The following is a 25,603-nucleotide window of genomic DNA, read 5'->3' as shown; positions in this document are numbered from 1 at the left end:
CCTGTCCTCTGTACTAGGTTGCATATTGTTAAAGTCACTAGCCTTAGGTCTCTGTCTTTTGCCCTTCTGACTTTCTTCTTGTGGCGATCTGAGAGTTCGCTCCCTTTTTTGGGTTAGCTGTGTTGAATTAGGTCAGCATCTTAATTATTTTGTATATAAGCGACTTGCTGTTGAACACTAACTAACTCATGCTCAGAGGAAGGCCTTGCAACAGCAATGATATTTTAATAAAATATGAGGATCCACAAACTTTGGCTGCTTTGATGGTGTGCCACCTTTGATAATTGATTTATATTGTTGAGTGCAAGCACCCAGTTTCTCTAGCTAGAACACACAGTTGCTGTCTTTTTTTGGAGCATTGTTTGTTTATTATATGATAAAAAATGCAGGGCTAATTACATGCAGTTTAATAATAATTTGAAAATAGCACATTTAATTGCATCATCATAAATAATGAATAAAAAAACATCACTTTTACTATGAAGTATTTTTGTCACCAAATACAGAATTCCATCTGTGTTGACTTTAAAAATCATTTGCAACACTAAAATGTTTTTTAGATAGATAGATAGATAGAAAGATTTTTTATTGTCCTTCAAGAAATGTGTTGCACAGAGCCTCACATGAATACAGAGATACATTAATACAATACACATCCACAACATAACTACATCAAAGACATCCATATGGGATACATCCACATTCATACACACATACACCAGTTACAGTCATCGGGGTATTTTGTTTAGCAATACTATGGCAGAGGGGACAAAATTCCTGCCATAATGTGGCTGTTTCCAGGCCAGAGATCTGTATCTGTGACCAGATGGAAGCAATGTGTAAGCATTTATTGATTTTTAACTTGTCACAATTTTTTACTTCACTTTATTTTGCCTGAAGCATTTTCTGAGCAATTTTTCAGCTCACTCCATCATTTGCTGTAAACTGCACTCAACAGTGTCTTCTTGCAGCCTGAAATGACACAAATTTTGGATTTTGGGGTGAAAGTTGGTAAATCTGCCATAATAATGACAGATTATATGCAGAGATTATATCCTGTAGAATGACAGTAGATCAAATTGGATATTGGGTGATAGTTTGACAGTGAAATATGTTGAAATCATGTCATGTCTAATTCATGTCCAGTCACTGAGAGCTTTTCTCTTACACTATCTCTCTCTTTTACATACACACACACGCACACACACACACATACACAAAAACCATGTTCCTCTAAATGATGGCACGTGTTCTACCTTTGTGCCTGGAGCTTTTGTTTCACTGTGCCAGTCATCTGGCTGTCATGCCCGCTGGCGCAGCCATAAGAAAGGGAGGCTCATCTCACTGTCCCTGCTCATCCAACCCGGCAAACACACATACACATATCACATCGATCAGAGGGACAGAGCCACTCTTTCCTATATAGAACTTGTTCCACTGAGTTGAGTTGAGGGATGCGGTGTGTGCCCTCAGAAAATGCAGGTGGGCGTTGGAAAACCGAGGCGGTGAGGAAGAGATGGGGTGAAACATCCCGGCAGCCACCAGCAGCCAACGACTGAATACTGTATTTCCTCAGATAAAAGATGTAACCAATTAAAAGCCTCTGATAATGGCTGGGGGCGTGGTCGACATGAAGAATTAAAGGCTGGCCCCAAAAACAGACCGGGGGGAAAAAACAAGGGTGGATAAACTCCTGGTGCCTGTTACATAACGTGCATGCCAGTTAAGCATAAATAGTAGATGTATCTCCAGCTCTATGAGTGCATGCGTAGACCTTTAGATGACCATCACAGAGAGTGGAGGGGGATGGAGGAGACATGATATTGTTTAAATACGGGGATAACGGTGCATATTTTAATAATAATGACAGCAGTGACACTACATGAGCATGGGTAACCAGGGTAACTTGGCTAAGCCAGCGAGCATACATCCATGAGCATGCTACAGCTAAGAGGTGCACTGCCAAAGCGCTGGAATTATTGTTCTGCACGTCGGAGTAAGTGGATTACCGGTAATGCAGTAACAAAAATTTAACAGAGCGGAAGCAGATCAGAAAACAAGGAGGCTTTTTACTAAAATATGAGCAAATATACTTATCAAACAGAGAGAATTAGAAATGAAGGCGTCTCTCTGATATAAGCCTGCTTCCAATAAAGGCCCGGTACCCGCTGCAGTTGAGGTAAATAAAGGCCCCGGCCACTATCTGAGGAAATACGGTACTTCTTATATCTCCAACACACCCACACATCCCCAGATGCTGTCTGCCACACATAAACAGCTATGTGTGTGTGTGTGTGTGTGTGTGTGTGTGTGTGGGTGTGTGCAGTGGTTGTGGTTGGTGCAGGAAACATGGGCTCTGTCCCCTTCGGGCAGAGAAAAAAAATGACTTATTTAACACACTGAAAGAACACCTGACATTAAATCTGTGTGAGACAGTGCCAGACCGAAACACAATGGAGAATAGAGGGACAGAGACAAAAAGCTGGGCTGAGAGGAGGAGGAGGAGGAGGAGGGGAGGAGAGGAAGACAGAGGGGTAAGAGAGAGGGGGGTAGGAGAAAAATGAGAGGAGAGGAGAGGAGAGAAGAGAAGAGAAGAGGGGTGGGTGTGTGTGGGTCCCTGTTGGCCGGCCCCGAGGAGAGCTGTGGGGCTGACTTAGATATGAAAGGTCTTCTTGCCCCTAATGACTGTGCTGCCTGGTAATGCTGTGAGTCACACGGCAATGTGAGGAAGATAAGAGCGCTGCCAGGTCCTCTCTGTCAGCTCTCTGGGCTCAGACGCATATGAATGGACGTGATTGTGTGTGTGTATAAATGTATTTACACATAAGCACACACGAGTACAACCGATACGTTTTTCTGAAAACTAATACAGACATCGTGAACTCACCATAGTCAGGGGGTTTTTTTGTTGGTGATTTCAAAATGTGACTAAAGTGCAGCTATTTTCAGTTCCAAATAACACTTTTGAAAGAGTATTTAACAAGTTGCACCACACATTTAACTATATAATGCAATCCTGTACAACAAAAACAAAGATGAAACATTGAAACCTTCATAAAAGTAGAATCTATGGTTAAAAAAACTAGAATAGTATATGTAATTTATATTAAAATAGTGATATATATTGTGTTATAGTGCATTCTCTGGAAATTGAGTTAATAGATAAAATGAGCTAAAGGGAAATAGCACTGGGGATTCCTTACATGCTCAAATATTATGATTTTTAAAACAAATATCTTGATGGTAATACCAAATAAGTAGTAAGTCAATTTTATTTTATAGCTTCACAATCAGATACAAAAACATCATATAAAATGATAAATAAAACAAATAAACAACATAAAACAGGGTACCTTTTTCAAACATTTGCCCTGATGATGCAGTAGACTTGCACTGGACCATACATGTGAAGAGCCTTATTTTCTTCATATTTGATTTTTTTAGGCCTTACTGCACCTTCGCATTGAGTCCTGAGGTTGGTGGACATCTAAAAAATGTTGAGCTAGAACTGAAATAAGCTCAGAAAACTGTAGAACAAAAACATAATGCGGCCAAGAAGATTAAAAAAAGGCAACATTTCAGATGTATCTTTATGTTATGATAACCAAATTCAATTGAATTTTATATCACAGTATCAGTATAGATTTTTTTTTTACTGCAGGGCTTTTGTATCGGAGTTCATTGGATTGCTACAGGTTCTGTTTCCCTCTGTTGCTGTTTTGATCATCATGTTGAAGGTCGACTGGGCCGACTGCATATTTAACAAAAGAACAGACTTTCTGGCACACACAAATGCATCGTGCAGGTTCTTACATACATGTGGGTGGGATCAACAACTCTCATATACATTATATATACAGTATGTTCATACATATTCATGATTTTGATTGTCTTTTTTTATCTGCTCTCTCCCACACATACATGAACACGATTAAGAAGAAATCCTCGACAAACACATCTGTCAGACTGTGATTTTCTGTGTTGCCGCCCTCTCCTCCACTTCACCTCCTGAAAATGTCCTGTTCTGCTTCAGGGATGGTCGTGTCAGATGTGATACATTCGCCACCTCATAATTGGTTTTGTAATTAAATGTTTCCGCTTGGTTGATCACAAAGGACATAGTATTCTCACTAATTAGGCTGAAAATTCAATATCCTAATTCGTTCGCCTTTTTTATTCTCCCGTGTTGACCAAACGATTGTTGATGAATGCAACAGCCGGTCTCGCTGTCACTCAATCTGCATATTCTCTGCATATTTTCCTTTGTCCTCTGCTTTCCGCTGTTTCTTTTTATCTCTCATGTATTTGCCCTTTTCATTGTCTCTGTCTGTCATTCTCTCCCCTTACCTTTCTCTTCCTATGAAAAAAAACAAAAAAACAGAGCAAGAGATAGTGGATGAGACATTTCTCAGAGGTGGCTCTGTGCCAACACATCAGGCCATGGCGGTGTGGGATGTACTGTACATGCAAACGAAGGCAATCCCATATAGAGCACCTTTAAAGAGCGGTTGGGCGTCGTTATAAGCAGCACTTAGCGAGATATTTGATCAATACTGCTTTGATCGTGCTCTCGGAGGAGCTCTGGGTTTTCAATTGTCCAACTGAGATAAAACCAGAACCGTCAGAAGATAGGGTTTCACAGCCGTGTTTTGGCTCCAAAATTAATCAATTCGAAAAAAAACCACATGTGGATTCACTTTCATTCCTTGTAATGGATGCTTCATATGTATAAAGTATCTAGTTAATATGCCTTCTGATGCTAAATGTGTGATGTTTGTTTTTAAATCTGTGCTGATTTTACATAACTAAAACTGAATTAAGCTCAACCTTTAATGTATATTTCACAGCATCCCATCACTATATTCCCCCAAAAGTAATACTTATGAATCAATCATCACACTCATTACACAATGCTAAAGTGCTAGAATGCCAGATACATTGAATATGAAGACAGGGAGGCTCTGAATACTTATCCAGTGAAAATGAATGATAAAACCAAGCTCTCAGACATTAGATCTTGATCAAAGCAAATGTTGCACGACTCTAAAAAACACTAAATGTTTTTCTTGATGTTTCTGCAATATTTCCTTCCCTTTTACTACTTTTTGATTTCCCAATCATTTTCTGTGTTGACTGATACTCAGTTTTTGCGATCCATTGTTTGTGGAGTTCCCTATGTATATGGACTTTGGTACTACAGCTGTTAACTGCTTTTCCCATGTGTACTTACCCGACAAAGCATAGATATGAAGTCATTATAAGCTCTAGGATTGACCGAAAGCTTGGCTTTATCATCAAATATTTGCAGTGGACCAAGTGTGCATAGCCTTCTTTTCTCCATACATTATATTCCCAAAAAGCAAATTTCCCCACCAGCTAGCATATGCTATCACATTTATGAATCACTTCCAGAAAGTGATTTTATACTCTTAATAGGACAATTAGCCATCATTTTCTCAGCAGGTAGTCAGACTCAAATCTGTCCTAGGGTGATTCAGGTTAAGTGTTGTGGTCAAGGACTGAATGGTGTGTGTGTATGTTTCCACCAGGGAGCGGAGCTCAGCTGACCCCTCGATCTGTAGGTCTTGCTGCAGGTCGGCTCCACCGCTGAGGCTGCCACATGGCTGACTGGCCTGGATAAACTCTCTGGTTTTCTCGGTTGCTTCCTTTCTGTCTCTCTCTCTCTATTTTTTCCTCCTACGGTATCTCTATTATCTCACTTTCTCCCCCTCTCTCCTTCACTCTGGTGTCTGATGTTTGTTTGTGGCCTGTGGTGTCTTCAGTCAGAATTACCATCAAACAGAGACGAAGGGTTGCATAGGGACACGGATTAGCTTTAACATGCTGAGTAAGACCGCAGCACTCAGAACAGCACATTGCTGCTAATTTGGTACCGCTGTTAATTTATCCTCCGCCCACATGTGCACAAACAACACACACACACACACACACATTTTCTTCTTGTCATGTAGAGTCACTCTGTTTTCAGTCAAAATTGTGCGTCAGGGATTTTTCTGGAAATGACAGGCCTGTTGTTAATGAGTGGAGAAGAGGGCTCGCCAAACCTTTGTGTAATTGTGTATTATGTATACAGTACGTGTGTGTGCGTGTGTGTGTGTGTGTGGGAGAGTTCTGGCTCAATGGCGGCTCTTGGCAGAGCAACGTTCTCTTCTCCCTGGTCGCTAACATCAGGGGACCAGCCAGGCATGTAATGGAAACTTTGGAGATTTAGCAGCTTGCTAAATACGACCGCCTGATGTACTGCCTTAGATGGCTCCAATTGTACGAACATTACTAAAGCAGGTCATGATGATAACTTATTATATTTTATTGGAGTATGAAAAATGCTGCAGTTGCTCCCGAAGCAGTAAAATTAGCAAAAAGATTTTACGACGTACGGACCCGTTTTGTATCTTGGTGAGACCAAACACAGGAATGCTGATTGTAGCTGGAGGTGAAACAGCATGTTTGTTAGGGTTTTTGGGATAAAGCCTTGTCATTACAACAAACATTGAGGCCAAATGAAGAGACTGTTTATCATCTCAGACGAAAGGTTGAGTTCCGGGAAATAGATGAAAAGCAGATGCAGAAGGTGGAGACTCCTCAGTTTTAATGGAGTCTGACTGCTGCAGGTTGTTTTGAGCAGATATGTTGTAGCAACGGAGAACCCCATTTAATGTGTGTGTGTGCGTTTGATCACTTTTATTAATGTGTGTATGTATGAATGCTTTTAGATATGCGTGTTTTTATGTACGGAACAGTGTATCTAAGGAAAATGTTTGTATCCGTGCCGAGAATCGCAAAGGAGAGGAATGCACTTGCTCGGCCAACATCTGCAGAGTAGAACAAGGCTGGCGAATATCTATTTTAAGAGCAAGAGACTGATTAAAAGTCTGCTGCCTGCATAGCGTCCGGTTTATATCGATGCAGATACAAATTTGCACACATGCTCACAGACACACACACACGTCTCTCCCTATCTTTCCACAACCTCTCTCTCGTTCTTAAATCCCCCCCTTCCATTCACAACTACGTCCATATTTGTGCTTAGGTGCGTGCTCCTGTGTAATTCATCTGTGCTGCAGATTCATTTTTCAGAGCCCATGCAGCTCTGCCACTGTCAGTAAGAAGAGCAGGAGCATGAGGAGGAGGAGGAGGAAGGAGGAGGAGGAGGAGGAGGAGGAGGGCTGCAGTCGTCTGGGTCTCGGGAAGGCTTGCCAGCCAGCACAGGTGGCGTTTTGTCTGGATTCTGCCCAGGGAGCGAGGGAGCGCAGAGAAGAGAGGAGGCAGGGGGGAGAAGAAGGAGGCATCAGGATGTACAGCATTTGGATTTATATAATTGTTTAATTCAGTGATTCACTGCTTGATCCTCTATAATTGGTTTGTGTTTTTTAATGTGGAAACCACAGTGAAACCATAATCCTGCTGACTGAATTGGGCTTTGAATAAAGACAGACCCATACCTGGGAGTGCCAAATTGCTTCCTGGAATAGATGAATAAGGGTTAATGTAATGCATGTATGCAGCAGGGGATGAATTTTGACGATATCTTTAAAGCGCAAAAGGAAATCAAAACTGAGTCATTGTATTTCAACAAAGGACCTAACCCCTTATTTTTGTCCTGTAGTAGTGAAATGTTTCATTTTATACAGAATAACACTGCCAAACGCTCACATTTGTGCAATGGTTTGGCTCTTTTAAGCATTTACTCCCCTCTCTGCGATGCTGGCACTGGGACTGGGCTGTTATTAAGAGTGCTTCATCTGGCTTTGTGATTACAGCTCTGACCGAGCTGACAGACTGTAACCCCACCGACAAACAGCATGCAAATGATTCTCACACATGAGCATGCATCTGTGCTGTGATATGCAGATACACACACACAAACACACACGCACGCAGAGATATATGTACTAGACACACATGAACACATGCCGCATGTGGGGGGAGTGACACACACTCATATACTGTCGCTGTCACTCCTCAATTTGTCACATAGTGCTGCGCCATTCGAAATTTACACCTCGCATTTGACACTACCCCTGCACCCAACACATACACACCCACACACACACACACACTGTACACCCACACATGAAAACACTTCCGTCTTTGCTGTTTTTTTGCTGTTGAAAAATGAGAACCCTGCAGGGAGTGAAGTGGAAAGGTGGAAGAGTGGAGGGGTGCAGGGTGGAGCATCTGGAATAACACTCACTAGTCTCTTATATCCCTGCTTTCCCTCTGATCTCTTCACACACACACACACACACACACACACACACACACACACACACACACACACACACACGTACATAGTGTCATTTGACATTCCCACTATCACCACCACCACCGCTTCTGCTCCAGTCCTACTTTTCTTTCCGATGACATAATGCGGGTAGTGGTCTTGAAGTAGACCCCATCTGCTGTGTGTGCATGTGTTTGTGTGTGTCTGCGTGTGTGTGTGTGTGTGTGGCTGAGCTGGTGCCATCCTGGCTGGGACACCAGTAGTTTGGGGGAAGGGGTTTGTCCACCAGCAATCTACTGTACATCACCATTCACTCTGCACACACACATACAGGTGGCTGACTGGGCCCTGCAAAGGCAAACCACTGTACTTTTTGGCTTTCAGAGTCAAAGGTCATGGCTGGAGTGTAGGTTGAATACATCTGGAAAAAATGTTTGTTTTTCTTTGTTTGTTTTTTTCATTTTACCTTTTGGTCCTTGAGACAGTGGTTCCTATAAAATTGGTCAAGACTCCCCCAGTGGGACCCAAGATAAATCTGAGGGGTCAGAAAAGAATTTTAGTTTTTTCTTGTGAAATATTGAAAACATTTATCTCGTCTGTTTATAAAAAAATCCTTCAAATCAAACAATCTGAGGAGAAATCCATCTTTGGTTAAACTGGTCATGTCCACACTAAAGACATAACCTGTATTGAGAGTTCACTATTTGTTCATTTTAAGGGGTCACATGCCAAATAATGGTTGGAACCACTGCCTCAAAATCTACCAACCTCAAACTCTTTCGCATACAAATTGTCATCAGCGTTTTCTTCTGTATTTTCCGGTAATCATTCAATTCCCTTTCATCTCAGTCCATGGTATAAATTTGTGCCATTCTTTGTAAATGGTGTGAAAAGCTGGTAAAAAAAATATGGTCAGAGAAAATAACAAAATGTCCATACTGTGCTGTAGGTGCAGAACTCTGTGATAATCACAGCCGTGTAAAGTGTATGTCAGAGGTTGCATATGTTTAGTAATTTCCACTACAAACACACTGACAGGCTATACTTTTGTCAAGGCAGGAGATTAACTTGAAAGTCATTTTTCTCCATTTCACTACACCAACATTCATTACTATTTGACACTGTGGGGCAAAAGCAGCTATTAAGTCATGTGGTTCTTAAACGACTTTTCATTTCAAAGAACGAGCACAGTGGAAGGGAACTGTGACTCAGGTTTATTTTGTCATTTAGCTTGATGTAGTTTGAAGCCTTGTGGTGACGAAATTAGCTTTGAATTTGCTGTTTGTTTTAAAATCCTGAGGCTGGTTTGGATTACTGTCTGTCAATCAACAGCTGTGTGAGTGTGTGTGCATGTGTGAAGAGGGTAGACACTTAAAGTCTCTGCGGGCTGCATCCAGACTATATCAATATGATTGACAGCGTTAATGGTGTGATAATTCCACACATCAGGCAACTGAAAAGCTTCATTTCACCAAGCGGTTTGGATAATCAGTCTCCAAAAAGTAAACCCAGTTCTTCATTCTGCCTTTATTCTCTTCAATTGTATCCCTCCTGCATGATTAAAGTCTCTCTTTCTCTATTTTTCTCTTTACCTCCAGGATGAATGCCGTAATTTCATGAAGGTGTTGCTCAGCAGACACGGAGGCCTGTTTGTATGTGGGACCAACGCCTTCAACCCACTATGTGCCAACTACACTGTAAGTAAAGACTAAAGGTCCATCCTTGCACTATGTTTGTTGACGTCATTGATAAATGGCTTATCTATTTTTTCCAGAAGAGAGTCCCCGCTTCCAAAACACAATTAGTAGTCTGTTCAGGTGAAAATTTACTGCGTGATAAGAGTTGTTTGTTCAGCACTCGAGGCGGCGTTGACTTCCTCCCCAGGAGTTATTTATCCTTGTTGTCTGGCAGTTTCAGTGCCTTGTTTTCCTAAGATACAACAGTTGTTATTTCTCAGTGGTTAAACTTTGTGGTCTGCCGAGCTTGTTATCGTTGAGAGTCAGAGACGGATAATCAAGAAGAACACAAAGAGGTGAGAAGAGGAAGAGGCCGATATTCAGAGAGTACAGGGTGAAGATGTGACTTGTTTCTTTGCTTGTGTTAAGAGAGCAAAGCAACTCCCCAGTTGGGGGAGAAAATGGGAACAATTAAAGAGTCACCAGGGTTCAAACTACAAGTGTCAACTGGCCTGATTCAACTAATTAGCCATAGTGCCTTCTAAATATTTCCTCCTCTGTCAAAAACAAAACAAATTTGTCACACTGTGCAGGAACTCACCTGAATCCTTCATCGTGCAGCTAAATTTGCTCCACTTCCCAACCAATCTCTGTCACGCTCAATTACAGTTACAATTTCAAACTTGTGGAGGAAAAACTACACATAAATATTAATCATCAGCTCGGCTGATTTCACATCATTCTGCAGGAATATTAAATGAGGGATGAAGGCAGTTGGAGTTGGAGAGAGAAAGAGAGAGTGGGGAAAAAAAATGCTTTCGTTATCAAAGGCTTTTTCAGATAAGTGTTATTTTCTGTCTTTCACATTTCAAATACAGCACAACAGTGGGACACTGAGACATACCTGGCCCATTATCTGTCAGCCACTAATGACATACTACAACAGTGTGTAACACACCTGTCTCTGCCTGATAGGCTGTCTGTCTCTCTGGGGACTAGTTAGCGATGCTAGCTACTGTTTTATTTATAGCTGTGTTTTAATGAAATGACACCTATAATTTATTTCGTTTCCAACCGTAGATGAGAATTAGACTGTGCAGTCGAAGTAGTTGTGCTTGTGGCTACCTTTTAAGTATGCGGCGTATTTGTGAATGCGTGTGTGTGTCACCGACAGGCAGAGATTTTACTGTATATACATGTATGTTTGTGAGAGCTGGAAACTTGTGTGGGTGTATGGACCCAGATGTGTCTTGTCTATGTGTGTGTGTGTGTGTGTGTGTTTATCTGCTTTATTTATGCATGAGTATGTGACTCTCTTGTTGTTGCTGCTGTGCCTAATTGCCACCAGTGAATCATTAGTTTGCACTTACGGTAACACTCCCTAATTGCCATTCTCTTGTGGCTTGTTTTCATGATGCTTGTGTAGATGCATTCATATTGTTGGGAGTTTGCTGATTGATGCATGTATGTGTGTATGTGTGTTTCCGAACAGGGAGACACTCTGGAGATGGTAGGAGACACAGTCAGTGGGATGGCAAGATGCCCTTATGATCCCAAACACGCCAACGTAGCTCTGTTTGCAGGTAAGACGCACCTTTTTGTTTGGATCCTCACTTCCTCGCCCTCATGTGGATCGCACGGCGGTGCGACGCTATGTGCTATCACACCTTTCATTTTGTGATACTGTTGATTGCAGCAGTGAATATCGTTGAGGAGTATAATTGCTCCTCTAGATGTTGTCTAAATGTTGTGACCTCTGAATATGCTACATATGCTCAACAATACTGAGCCACTGTGGTTCTTCAGTTTATATTTATCTGCTTTGTTCACGTCATCAGATTTAAACTTCAGTATAATAATACAAACACTGTTCTGTGTCAGGCTGTCCAACTCACTTATGTGTTTATGTGTGTGCGTCTGTGTGTGCGTGTGTCAGAGGGGAATCTGTTTACAGCCACAGTGACAGACTTCCTGGCCATTGATGCAGTGATCTACCGTAGCCTTGGGGACAGTCCTGCTCTGCGCACCGTCAAGCACGACTCCAAGTGGTTCAGAGGTACCGACAGACATGTGTGTTCATCTGTGTGTATGTGTGCTTTTTTAATGCTTGTTAAGGTATGTTTGTTTGTGTTTTTTTTAGCAAGTGTAGGCGCATGAGTGCAATATTAGAGTATGTCTTCTCATCAGAATCATTTCTGTTGTTGATATTGTCCACAGCGTCTGATGGGTTGAGTGTGTGTCCACATCACTTAGCAGCATGCAGGATCAATACATGTGTCAGTAGCAGAGCGGCTGAGTCAGCAGCCTGACAACTCTGTGTTCAGGTTACTGGACAAGGAGCTGTCAAAGTTAAGTCTGGACCATCCATATCACGGTCAAAATGAACAACAACAATGAGACAGTAAAAAAAATACACAATATCAGACACACAGGTCGTAGCCAGTCCAGGGTGTAATAGCGCCAAAATGCATGGCGTGAAACCGAGTTCCCAGAAACGTCAGGGGGCCATAATGTGCTTATTGTTTGGTGTGAAATCCCCTTTCAGCATGTAATGAAATTAAGCATGGCCTCTGCCTCTTTCTCACTGCCCTCGTGTTACCTCGGTGTCGTGGGAGTGAATGATGCATGGTCCATCTATATTTCATTAAACCTTTTCTCTCCACGCTTCTCCCCCTCACTTCTTCTCTCTCTCACAATACAGAGCCGTATTTTGTCAGCGCTGTGGAGTGGGGACCTCACATCTACTTCTTCTTCAGAGAGATAGCCATGGAGTTCAATTACCTGGAGAAGGTGATGAAAACATGTCCTCACACCTCCTGAACACTCAGCTCTGCTGGTCCCGGTCCATTCAGAGAGTCTTTTAAAAGGACCATAGAAGAATATGTGAATGTGTCTTTAATGTGCAACGCCATGAAAGGAGATGCCGGACTAATATGTTCTCTGTAGCTATTATTTGAGTGTCAATATCAACTCTTTTCCCACAGCTGCACTGACCTTTCATCCTGGTATTTGTTTTCTGTATATCTAATCCAACAAATCACGAACTGAGTAAACAACTCATGTCTATATTAACCTGAGAAAAGCCTTTTTTTATATTGACTGTGTATTTCCTGCCCTTACAGAGCTTGAGATGCATCTTTATGAAAAAATTATCAGCATCAGGAAACCCACTTTTCTAATAAATCAGCAATTCCCATTTGGGGAGATGTTCTTGCATTCAAGGTCTCTGGCTCTGACATGTTTACAGAGAGCAAAGTAAATGGATACTTAAACAGCATCACCGTTGTGTGGATGGGGGTGTTCAAAGAAGCAATTTTGAGATGACATTTTCATGAATAATTGATATTAAATTTACCATTATAAAACAATGATCTGTCAAAACAGAGTTCACGCATTGCAAATAGTATGCAAATGAGTCTTAGAGATCAACTTAGAGTGGAAAAAAGCTTTTAGATATGCCTTTTTGAAGATGAAACCCAAACTCTGGAAATACTTCCTAACTCCCCAGCTTATTATTTGAGTTATATATGAGCTGTGCTTGTACGGTAGGCAATGATGTGCCTGTCAACTTTATTTTCTATGCTTTCATGGGCTCCTCTGTGCCTGACTACTCACAGGTGGTGGTGTCGCGTGTGGCCCGCGTGTGTAAACGGGATCAAGGTGGATCTCAACGCGTCCTAGAGAAGCAGTGGACGTCGTTCCTGAAGGCCCGTCTAAACTGCTCCGTTCCTGGTGATTCCCACTTCTACTTTAATCTGCTGCACTCCACCAGCCCCATCATCAGGATGCACGGCAGGGACATCATCCTGGGGGTGTTCTCTACACCGGCTAACAGGTACAGCATAAACACACTTATGTGTACCGGTAAACAAGCTACCAAAAAATTCAAATATGCTTTTCACTCTCAGAAATACACCCACAAAGACAGACACTGTAGATCAATATGCGACCTGTCTGCCTTCAAATAAGAAGCTTGATTTATGTCTATGTGTGTGCGTGCATGTTCGACTCTGTGGGATTTCATCCATGTCCTGCAGACAGAGAAAAGGAGATTCAATCATACTGAGATTATTATTTAAGGAACATGTAGATGTAAAAACACATCATGACATACTTCCTGCAGAGACACACCCAATGTGTAATCGCACTCACATGAACCGCCATAGTTTGTTCCTTCACCTATGAAGTCAGAAAAAGGAAGGTTTCCTACAGGCCAAGGCGAGCAAAGCTCTAGAGAAAATGAAAGAGGCTGTGTGTGAGGTACAAAGGTCAGGATTGTGGGGTACAGAGTAATTTAAGACATATGGAATGCTTTCACTGAGGACAAAAGGGTGATTTGTTGAAAGACAAGATTAAATTGGAAAAAGGTGAGAGGAGAGGAGAGGAGAAGAGAGGAGAGGAGAGGAGAGGAGAGGAGAGGAGAGGTGAGAAGAGAGGAGAAGAGACTGGTGCTGCCTGGTAAATGGAGGATTATGGCAGACAGAGTATTTGCAGAGCCAAAGACAACACAAACAGCAAACCAGAGAAATTGAACAACAGAAAGAAGAAGAGGATGTGACAAAAATATTTATGTGAGCTACACATACAGTACACTTTCATTTAAATGCACCAAATATAGGATTGTGTCTACACTAAAGAGGCACTCATTCTTCTGAGGGATTCAATGTAATGTTGAGTGTTAGATTTCCCTAAAACAAGTGAGAAAACTGCCAGTGGGATGAGTTAATTCTCTTTGTTTCCAATGCAAATAAACAATAGTTTCCTTGTTTCCCATGTCTCTTTCCTGATACAGTTCAGTAATCTGTTTATCACTCTTTGTTTGAAGATACTGACAGACAAATTCTTAGATGCAGGGTTTTTTTAGTGTATGTATGAAAAATGCTGAATGGGAGACTCAATTGTTAATAATGTGGGAACATTCATCATGTATCCTCCAAGTTGCACTGAGAAAAATAGATACTCTGTATGCCTTTGTAAAAGACATTGCCACAGTATATTGCAGTCTAAGTGCTTCAAATCATAGAAAGGTATTCAGTACATTTTTCTGTGATGGCCCACTCCCCTTACACCACCTGAATGGCCCTGATACCACTTACTGTGTCTGGTAGTGCAGACACATTAAAGCAAACACTTAGAAATACTCGCGACTGCTTGCTATTTGCTTGCTATTACTGGAATCAATACAGTATCTCACTTAAATGCAGCCAGCAGCATAACTATTATTTGTCAGGTCACCAGTATAATACCATCTCTATTTATTTAGGATATAAAAATAAGGCCATTTGCAAGTTGCAGGAATGTCTCTCAAAGCAGTGAGCTCCCGACCTCCTGGTAAGAGACATGAGACAAAGAGGGGAAGACAAGAAGAGAAATAAAGAGTGAGCGAATGCGAACGGAGAGAGAAGACAGAGAGGAGAATAAAGAGGGAGTTGGTGAACAAGAGGGGGGAGAGAGGGATGAGAAACTCAAGGTCAATAATGGACCACATGTGTGTCCCTCGCTCTCTGAGATCTAAAAACTGTTTCATCAGCTGCATCTTATCTGCGTGTTTGGAAGGTCTACGCTGCACGAAGGGATGCTGCCTGCCGAGACAGATGGATGCTTTACACACACAGATGCACACTCACTTTCATACACAAACACAAACACACACGTGCGCAAACACGCTGACAATGGTTCCCAGATAACAGCATTTACAGCATGCCATAGAGGAGAACCAGCTGAACACACACATACCCCTTCTTGGGTAAACTGTTACTGAGTCCTATTTTAAATAACTACCAGCCAAGACAGAGAGAGATGGATGGATAAGGAGATGTGTGATGGAGGAAAATGAACAAAAAGAGAAAGGGAGAATGTGTGAGGTGAGCTGCAAAACCCCCACTGGCCCCGTGTGGCCCACTGCGCCACACTGGCTAAGTGCTTGCCAGACAAATTGCTTTGGCTGGCAGCGTGCAGTGAAAACAGCATGAAGCAGGACCTGGGAGTGCAGGAATAGCTATTCTCTCCTGCCATTTTGCCCTGTGCAGCATATAAGAGACTATATGGGAATAAGGGGATGAAGTCAGGGTTTTACTGGGCTTTCCCAGAGTCACCCCTGGACATGCTGAAGTTACTCATTTCCTCCTGTGCCCATATACTCCCGGGATGATTTTACAGCCACAACTCCACGATTAGTTGCATTTTTTGGGATCCTTCAATATCTGCTTCCACAGTGTAAAATCGCCCCTGGTATCCAGTTCCTTTGTGCGTCCTTCTCTGAAGCCCCAGGCCCTTCCTCTCGATGAGGGATGAAAGAAGAGTTTGGATTTCCTACTGAGCACCTCCTGCACTCAACACTCCTGATGCTCAAGAGGTCAAGAGAGAGGCGTAGGGAGCAACCATAAACTGAAAAGAGAGCAGAAAAAAAAGAATCAGAATATGAGACGACTGGCGAGAAGAAGAGAGAAGAAAGTACTTTCTGCTTTATTTAGCAATGCAAATAGGCAAGTACATGTCAAAAGAACAGAAGCAAGATGTCAAATGGAAGGCTTACCGTCATTGTGCTGCAGTGGACTGGTATTGGAAACAAACAACTCTCGTTATTTCTTAGCTATTGTTTTGGCAGCTGAAAATGTCTATTGCTAAAGTAGACTAACGTGGGCTCATTAGGCTTAATGGAGCCGCGCAGGAATGCAAGGAAAACATCCCATGCAAAGAAAAGTAAATCTGGTTCATCCTGAGAGTGGGAGGCCATGTTTGGTTTTGGTTATAAAGATCCCATGTGACAGGGTCGGAGCAGGATACCCCTCTGGGAAAACATAGCAGAGGAGGGGAAATGAGGAGGACAAGGAGCAGGAGGAGAACAGGTTTACAGTGCCAGGAGAAGTGTGACACAGGGGAGGATGCACAGATGTGCAAGTTAGTCCCCCCGGGCTTTGCACAAGTAGAGAAGGCAGAGGAATACATAGTTAGGTAGAGAGAGCTACTGCAGAGGAAGGGATGTGGGGAAGGAACACTGCATGTAGTTGACAGCAGAGCCATGTTGCAAGGAAAATCCTGAGTTGTAGCAGAGGTGTTAGCTAGTCCACATGGGCAAGGTTAGTCAGGTTGGACAGAGAATACCTACAGTGACATGAATTGGAAAAAAGAAAAAGTATGAAAAATTGGGTTGTTTGAGTACAAAAAAAGGAGATCAGGGTAAAGGTTTGCAGGAGAATAAATGAAAGAAACAAGATGACGGAGTAAGTCCATGAGGTGCAAAGGGTCTCATAATTACGGCCTACTGTAAGTTGATAGAGTTTTATATATAGAAACTGGATATGTTTTCCCCTAATAAAATCACAGTAAAGTCATCTCATTGCGCGGTGGTTAATTTTGATTTTCACCTTATATGTTGCTGTGACTGACCAGCACCTGACTGAAAACACTGGCTGTGCATGGGGAGTTCTGTCCTTCGAGTTTCATATATAGCTTTGATCATGGGTTAAATATTCATGCTATGTTTTGTATAAACTGGATAAAAAGTTTAACATTTTCAAATGTTGGATAGGTAGATCAGAGGTGGGCTATCCATATGATTGATTAGAAATACCTTTATTTCTGTCATGTGATTGGTTCTCTGTGGGTTGTAAATCAATATATGCTTCATATTGTGGAAATTAGTATATATGTCATTTTTTATCGCTCACAGGATAGGAAAATTAGCTTTTTTGGCATCTGTGATGCCCCCTAAATGTCAACTTTAAAGAAATATTTCGACAATTTGAGAAATGCTCTTGTACACTTTTAAGGACAAATTGTGTTTTGTAATGCTGGTTACCTGGAAACCTCATGTTGACAACAAGACTCCATTGCTTACAGCCAAGAAATAGGCCACATATTCCCCCATAAAATTGTAACTTGTTTTTACATTTTGGTTTTCGTATATGTACGTGTATTAAAAACGAGATATGACAATTAATTTGTGAGCCTGAGAGGTGCTGGTAGGCTGATTTTTTTTTTTAAAAACTTTGGACAGAGACAGGATTTTTGTTTCCCCCTGCTCCCAGTCTTCATCTTAAGCTAAGCTAACTGCCTCCTGGCACCAGCTTCATATTTTACGGACAGATATGGAAGTGGTATCAATCTTCTCATCTAACTGTCTGCTGATGTTGAATTATTCCTTAAAGGTAGAGTCAGTCAATCTGGAGAAAGACTGTTGATATTTGAAACTAATACCCAAACAAAGACACGCCTGCCTTCGTGCTCCTTCAGAAGCTCCACCCCCTAAATTCATGGATACGCATTACCAAGGCAACAACCAACAGAGAAATATGGCGGAATCCACAATGATGCATCAGCTGTAGAGTCACCTCTGTTCCTCTCACACATTATCATGAGCGTAAAAAATTTTCGTCTCCTGTGAGCACAACTGTCACGGTTATGCAGGCAAGTGGACCTTAATGCTGAAACAACAGGCAGGTGAAAGAAACTGAAGAAATTATTTTTTTATTTACCAGACTCTCGTTACTGGCAGATGAAGACAAAAACAGAACCGGCTGACTTGAAACAGGAGCAAAAAATAACAGCTGCAAAAACCAGGATACATTGACCACGAACTGACAAAGAACAGACAGATACAAATACACAAGGAACTAATCACAGAACAAGACACAGCTGGAGTGGGGCAGGCAATGGAAAAGGAGGGGAACACAAGGATTGGTTAACCATGAAGACAGCGAAGGTGTGGCAGGCAACAAACAGTTTTAGGCTAATGAGACTTAACACAGAACAGATGTGCAGGGGGATACAGCCTGAGCAGGACTACAGCAACACAAGAGAAACACAAGGTTACAAACTGCCAAGAATAAAACTAAAGCAAGGCAGAGGACGACATTACAAAATCACACAGCAATCCATCTCTTCAGGCTTCAAGTTATGCTCTTGTGTCCAAACCACCGGTGGTTTGGACCAATCAGCGTTGTGAATCCAGCTGCCTTGCAAGGTAAGACAGTGAAAGACGATGATGGACAGGTGGTTCATCCAATCACCTGCCAAGTATTTTTTGAAAGTGCCTGCCCTTTTCCAAACAGTTTCCATGGATGACTTCTCAGACGGTTCTGTGTAACAAATCATCTGGACTCAGAGGAAAAAACAATACCAAGCTCAAGGACTACACAAAGAAACACAAATGACGAATGCAGTTATCACAAATAATTTATAACCCAGAGCACATTCAAAACACACATTATCCTCTCTATCACTGAGACTGAGTACATGCTGTGCAAATTCAGACTGGAGTGAAAACAAAGACAGACCAACCAATATAGGCAACCCAAATAATCATCATGCAAGATGGATATTTGTGTGATTTAAACAGCTGCCTGCTCAGATTATTCTTCACTAAACGCGACAGAGACAGACTCAGACTGTAAACAAATAGAGTGTAAACAAACCAGGGGGTCTCCGTGAGACTGTCTCAGATTCAGCGTGGACTGATACATTTAATAAAATAGAAACATATCTGTTCTTTGAGGAAACATTTTCTATGTGAACTTGACATAGCCTCGCTCTCTCCAGTTCGCCAGCTCTCCCCCACCATTCAACGGGTCCTGGAGACAGGAGACTGTCATGTCCTCACACAGACAGCTGCTCTGATGACTTCCCCCGTCCTGTGCATGAGCATGAACTCCCCCTGCTGATTGGCTGGAACAGTGTTTTGTCCGAGTCTCGGTCCGAGCCAGGGCTGTGTATGAACACTGGATTTCTTTTCAGCGCACACATAGAACAGACAGCTAGCAACCTATGAGGACATATTTGTTGAATTTGACTGCACTGTGGTGAGTTTTCAGCTGAGATTGGCTCCAGCTCCCCCGTGAGCCTCTAGAGGATAAGCGGTAAAGATAATGGATGGATGTATTAAACAAGCTTTCTCCAGAATCATCGACTCTACCTTTAAAATGCAACTGAAACAAAATTAAAGTTTGGTTGATTAGACTAAAATTCATAAAGCAAAATCAAAGTTTCATTCCATCATGGTGGCCAAATTGTTCTGATCTGACTTTGCAGAAAAAGGTAACATGTATCTGAGTCCCCTCTGGCTCAAATTTCATGCAAATCAAGTCAAGTTAACACAAGAAAATAAGTGTCTAAGAGTATCTAAAATTATTCAAAAAGTTCTCAATCAGTTATTTTAGCAGACATTATTGATCGATTCTACACTTCACAAGGTCTCTATTTTTTATTTATGAGTGTGTAAAATTTAAAATCCATACATTTAATCAGATTTAAACCTCTAATTAAAGGATTGACATTGAAACTTGGCCTGACTCCCACCTTCTTCTCCTCTTCCTCGTCTACTCCTACAGGGCATCATGTGTCTGTGAGGACTGTGTTTATTCCTGGCTGTCAATGAGCTTGTTAACAGTGAGGAAGTACTTTAAACTCAGCAGCAGCACCTCTCAAACGAACCCCCTCTGCATTTGGCCTGGACAGCCTGTCACTCAACCCTGGTCAAGGGGAAAGAGTGAATGAAGGACAAATTCTGAAAGAGAGAGAGGGACAAGCGAAATTTGAAAGTAAACCAAAAAAAAGTAGTCTCAAGTGTGCAGGGTGATAGAGAAAACGACATCTGAGTACCAAAAATAACACATACGGACTAAAAATCAAAAGGAAGAGCGACTACTACAAAGTGAAAATGAGAAGAATTAAGCTATTTTTGAAAGCACCTGAGGCCTTTCAGCATATTTCTGTTAGACATGGAGCTTGGGCTAACCCAATGACCTGCAGCGAGAGAGAAAGAGAGAGCCAGGGGATGGAGGGGTGGAAGAAAGGTAGAGAAAGGAAGCCAAGCTGGCTCTGGTAAAGAGCAGGCAGACATGTCACACATAACATCTGGTGCCTGTGGTCCTGAGAGAGACGCTGTATCGTCCACAGATACGCCTGCAGCTCCGCCACACTGGCCGGGGTTGAGTCACATCCCTGCCTATGAATGATAAGTACTGAGAAAGACAGCATGACCTGATCAAATGGCACATCAGGAGAGTACGGCTCCCTGCTGCAACCCAAAATCCAGCCTTTGGGCACTGCCTTCCCAAACAAACCCTTCAGTGGCTTTCAAAGGGGCACTCAACAGAAACACTGCACAGCTCTTTACAAGATCGTGAGGGTTTGCTGCACAAGCTCTCAAATCACCAGTTGGATGTTTATTTCGTAAGAGTGAAAGAGAAAGAAACTGATGGGGTTTGTGTGGGCTTCATGTAGCAGCAGGTTGCAGGTGACTCAATCCTCTCAGGTTTTTCCAATGTGTGTGTATCACTGAGTTATCAGCACTTAGTCACTAGCTTTCACACCACGCACACTATTAGTCATTGATGAGGACACATTCAGAGCAGAGTTCAGTCTGGGAGCAGGAAACATGGATGTTTTTTAAAAACTCATTCCTTATCTCATCCTGACACTGCTCTCTTTATTCCTCAGTCTCTGTAGTGCTTTGTTTCTGTAGCCACAACCCAAATAAGATGATCTAACTGTGTGAGTCTGTCTCTCTTTCTTTAGTATGTGTAGGCTGTGTGTGTGGGCTATGGACACAGGGCAGATGTTTTGTCCTCAATTGCAGGGTTCATGAGTAGTTAAACAGCCTCCAAGGTGCACTGGGCTTTTTAATGAAGCGTGTTGTTGGGTTCATTTCCTTTGCAAGAATCTTCCCCCCTTTGTGAAAGGCAGAATATTCAGTGACTCATTTCCTATTTCGTTTTATATTCCAGGAATTCCAGCCAAGATCTTTTCATGGGTCTAATCTAGCTATTGCATCCGCTGCATGTCTATTCTTCGCCCACAGAGTTTACAGTATCTATCTCATCCTGTCTTTCTTTCCGTCTCAGTAACAATTTCCTTTGTGTTCAAGCATTGAATGTCAAAATATGAACAGCCCAAATCCAATTTGTCATCTTTGCTGGGTGCCTGTCCTTTTCTTGGGCTCACAATTGGCTGTCTGTATTTTAACTTCTTTCGTTCTTTTCCTTTTTCACGTTTCACTGTCAATTTTTCAGTCTAGGTATTATCTACCTTATCTTTCCTTTTTCCGTCGCTCATTCTCTCTGTAGCAATGTCTGAGAAAAGTAAAGCCCGCTTGACACGGGACTGACAGTCATTTCGTATCAGTTCAAAGTGTTTCATCAATCAACAGTCTCGATCTACCTCGGTCTCATCATCCTCTGTGTCTGTCTCTCTCTAGTATCCCGGGTTCGGCAGTGTGTGCCTTTGACATGGAGCAGCTGGCTGCAGTGTTTGATGGGAGGTTCAAGGAGCAGAAATCACCGGAGTCTATTTGGACACCTGTCCCTGATGAAGTCATCCCGAAGCCAAGGTGCAGGCTGTGATCAATTTATGCACCTGTGTTCAGGTTATCAGAGAACTATGAGAAGAAAAAAGTATGTATTATGAACAACCTGTATTCAGTTCAGCCATAATACTGCCTTATAAAGGTGTGTTTGCAGGTTGCAGTTCATGACAAGGGTTTACATTTCATAGCAAGAGGAAAAACACACCTTGCAAGCAACAATACTACTCACGTAGTTGCGGCTTCTGGTCATTTTGGGAAAGTTTTCAGGGTACAAAGAGACTAAATATACAGGTAATGGAGAATCTAGGAAGATATTGCACTCATTATCATAGCCTGTAGAACCTTTGTTCAGTCAAGTGAAACTCACCTATAGGTGGGAAATCCATTTTTCACAAGGACACAACTTATTCTCCTAATCTAAAGGCATGTCTTGACCTCTTGCCACTATCCATTACTTGCCAAGACTTCAAATTTGAGGTTCTTTAGACTAAATCAAATGAGTCTCCTGTTGAAAAAGGGATATCTGTCTGAATATGAGACACTCAGGCAGTCTAGACTGTCTAATAATATAAGTGACTACATCTTCAGTCAGGTCTTAAAGAAGTCAGAGTGCCTCTTTGCCTCCGTACCAGCCTAATGTGCTGAAACATGTTTTCCCCAGACCCGGTGGCTGTGCTGTTCAGGGTTCCAGGTTTAATTCCTCCAACTCTTTCCCTGATGAGATGCTCAACTTTGTCAAGACCCATCCGCTGATGGATGAAGCCGTCCCATCACTCGGACAAAGACCATGGATAGTCAAAACCATGGTCAGGTGAGACTAAACTCAGACAAGCAGTCAGACACCAACCCTGTCTCCTAGATTTTACGTGTATATATTAATCTGCAACAGCAAATATATTTTGAAATAGACGCACTGCCACTTGAATCACATTTCTCCTCAACATAATGAGGAAATATTTTTAATCAACGTATCTGGCAAATTACAGAATACAGAACATATTTCATTTGCTTTTGCTACACTATCCGTTCGTCACAACTACAGTATGATAAACGTCTTTCATTCATGGTTACGATTAGGCTCTCGAAGCACTTGGTTAAGATTTGGAAAAGATCGTGGTCTTGGTTATTTTGAAAAAGTCAAAAGTGACTCGGAGGATGAGACACGATTTGCTTATTAACATTTGACCAAAATCGCTTTTGTTGCCTACACCTAACCACAAATAGCGCTCAGGATGCAAACCCTGACTTCCAGAATCAAAGTCTCCAATGACGTCCTCGCGATGACTTCCGTGTGGTACAAAACTTTGCTTTTTCTACTTTCAGAAAACCATTATCTACCGTTGAACACAATCCAGGCACCAATTACGTTTCCTTCAAAACAAATTAGTGGTATATAAACATATTTTCTAGGAGACAGTACTGCAAACACACACATGGCCTGTCTGCTCGGGCGGTGGACTCCTTCTGTTAAAGTTAGCCTGGTGGGGTGTTGAAGCAGGCAAGCAGCTGTAGCACATCAAGTCCCACATAAACGCATGCATGCCTCTCTCTCTCTCCACATCTACCGTATGGAGTCCCGCCACCGGGGATTATAGGAACTGGATGTATGTGGAATATTAAACACCCAGCACAACACATTTTCTATTCTAGTCAACTGACTCAAACACAGGACTGTGTGTACTTCAGCAACACTCGTCTATTGTTCCAAGATGAGCCCATTTACTTGACTGATATTAACGACTAAACGCCTGCCATAATTAGTTTATTATGCAAATTTGATGAGTAGTTTAGTTTCTGTGGAATTCATTTCATTTTGCAGTCAAGAGAAAATAGCATATCATGATTTAAATTCACAAGAGTCAGTATTTTACACCTAAACCAATCAGTTGTAATGTGCTTGAATTGTAAACTCGCCTCTAGGAGCTACTTGATGACGCTTTTAGTTTTCATGGAAGAAAAGTCCCAAATGAGCCGCACAGCTTGGTGGCGTTAATGCAGTCTGTCTTTCCTGGTGTGCAGGTATCAGCTCAATAAGATTGTGGTGGATACAGAGGCTGGGCCATATAAGAATCGCACAGTCCTGTTCCTCAGCTCAAGCAGAGGGACTATCCTCAAGTTCCTCATCATGCCCAACCAGGACAACACCATCACCAACAGCAACATCTTCCTGGAGGAACTGGAGGGGTTCAACCCTGATAAGTAAGACATTAAAGCAACAATGTGGCTAACAGAAAAGAAAAGATAACATATTTTGAACTGTTTTCTATTTAGGGAAATATGCATATTATTTTTCCCACTGAGAGTTAGAAAATAAAAGATTAATACCACACTCACGTGTCTGTACAGTAAATATGAAACTTCCGCCAGCAGCTTGTTAGCTTAATTTAGCTTAGCACTGGAAACAGGGGAAAACAGCTAGCCTGGCTCTGTTCAAAGATAACAAAGCCATCTTCCAGCACCATTGAAGCTCACTAATTAACTAATTAATTAAGTTATATCTAGTTTGTTCAATATATGTAAACACTAGGTTGCCTGATGTGTTAATTAGTGAGCTTTAGACAGAGCCAGGCTAGCTGTTTCCCCATTTCCAGTCTTTATGCTAAGCTAACCAGCTGCTGGCGCTATTACTGCCTTATATTGACTGTACAGACATAAAAGTGGTATCAATCTTTTTATCTAACATTAACTCTCTAAAAGAAAGCAAATAAGGATATTTCCCAAAATTTCAAAGGTTTTTTTTAAAGATTTCAAGATGATTTGACTGGCAACTTTCTATATTTTTCCTATTGAAAACAAATCTCATATGCAGAGTCAAACCAACAATGAACTCATTATTACAAGACTTCTATCGTATTCCTCTGTGCCGTAGACCTCTGTTGTTGTCCAAAAACCACTACAAACTCTAGTCTACGGCACAGAGGGATATGATTTATCAGACTTTGGATATATGCACAATACTCCTAAGTAGAATGAGTTCATTGTTGGTTCGGCTCTTTACATGAGTTATTGACAATAAGAAAAACATAGAAAATTGCCAGATTTATTCTTTAAGGCACAAGCCTGCATATAGCTTGCTGCAGAGAGAAGATATACCGCAGGAGTGACTAGGAAAGGGTTAAATGACAACTGGGGTTGATGTATACACAGCGAAGGGAGCCGGTGGTGTGATACGCCTAGAAAAAAGAGTCGCAGGGAGGGGAAAAAAAACAAAAAAAACATGACATGTCCTGGAAACATGACGTGTCCTGAATTATGCAGAAAACCTCACCTATTCTTTGAGAGAATCACATAATTGTGCAGGAGCTGAGCCTACGCAACCCCATGCAGAGAATACAAATAGGGCAAACATAACAGAATAGGATTAGAGGCTAATATGCA

General features: G+C 41.9%; 1 protein-coding gene across 1 annotated transcript in view; it reads left to right on the top strand.

The window, feature by feature from the left end:
- The window catches only part of sema6bb (sema domain, transmembrane domain (TM), and cytoplasmic domain, (semaphorin) 6Bb), a 131,037-nt gene that overhangs the window by 67,875 nt on the left and 37,559 nt on the right, over positions 1 to 25,603 (top strand). Inside the window, exons 6-13 of the mRNA XM_067597202.1 lie at positions 9,844 to 9,942; positions 11,414 to 11,504; positions 11,858 to 11,977; positions 12,623 to 12,711; positions 13,539 to 13,756; positions 22,118 to 22,249; positions 22,887 to 23,036; positions 24,245 to 24,424. Of these exons, the coding sequence (XP_067453303.1) occupies positions 9,844 to 9,942; positions 11,414 to 11,504; positions 11,858 to 11,977; positions 12,623 to 12,711; positions 13,539 to 13,756; positions 22,118 to 22,249; positions 22,887 to 23,036; positions 24,245 to 24,424 (1,079 nt within the window). The remainder of the gene's footprint in view (positions 1 to 9,843; positions 9,943 to 11,413; positions 11,505 to 11,857; positions 11,978 to 12,622; positions 12,712 to 13,538; positions 13,757 to 22,117; positions 22,250 to 22,886; positions 23,037 to 24,244; positions 24,425 to 25,603) is intronic.

This window comes from Thunnus thynnus, chromosome 8, assembly GCF_963924715.1.
Source record: "Thunnus thynnus chromosome 8, fThuThy2.1, whole genome shotgun sequence".
NCBI lineage: Eukaryota > Metazoa > Chordata > Actinopteri > Scombriformes > Scombridae > Thunnus > Thunnus thynnus.
The sequence above is the reverse complement of the archived record's forward strand: the minus strand, read 5'-3'. Positions and strand labels throughout refer to the sequence as shown.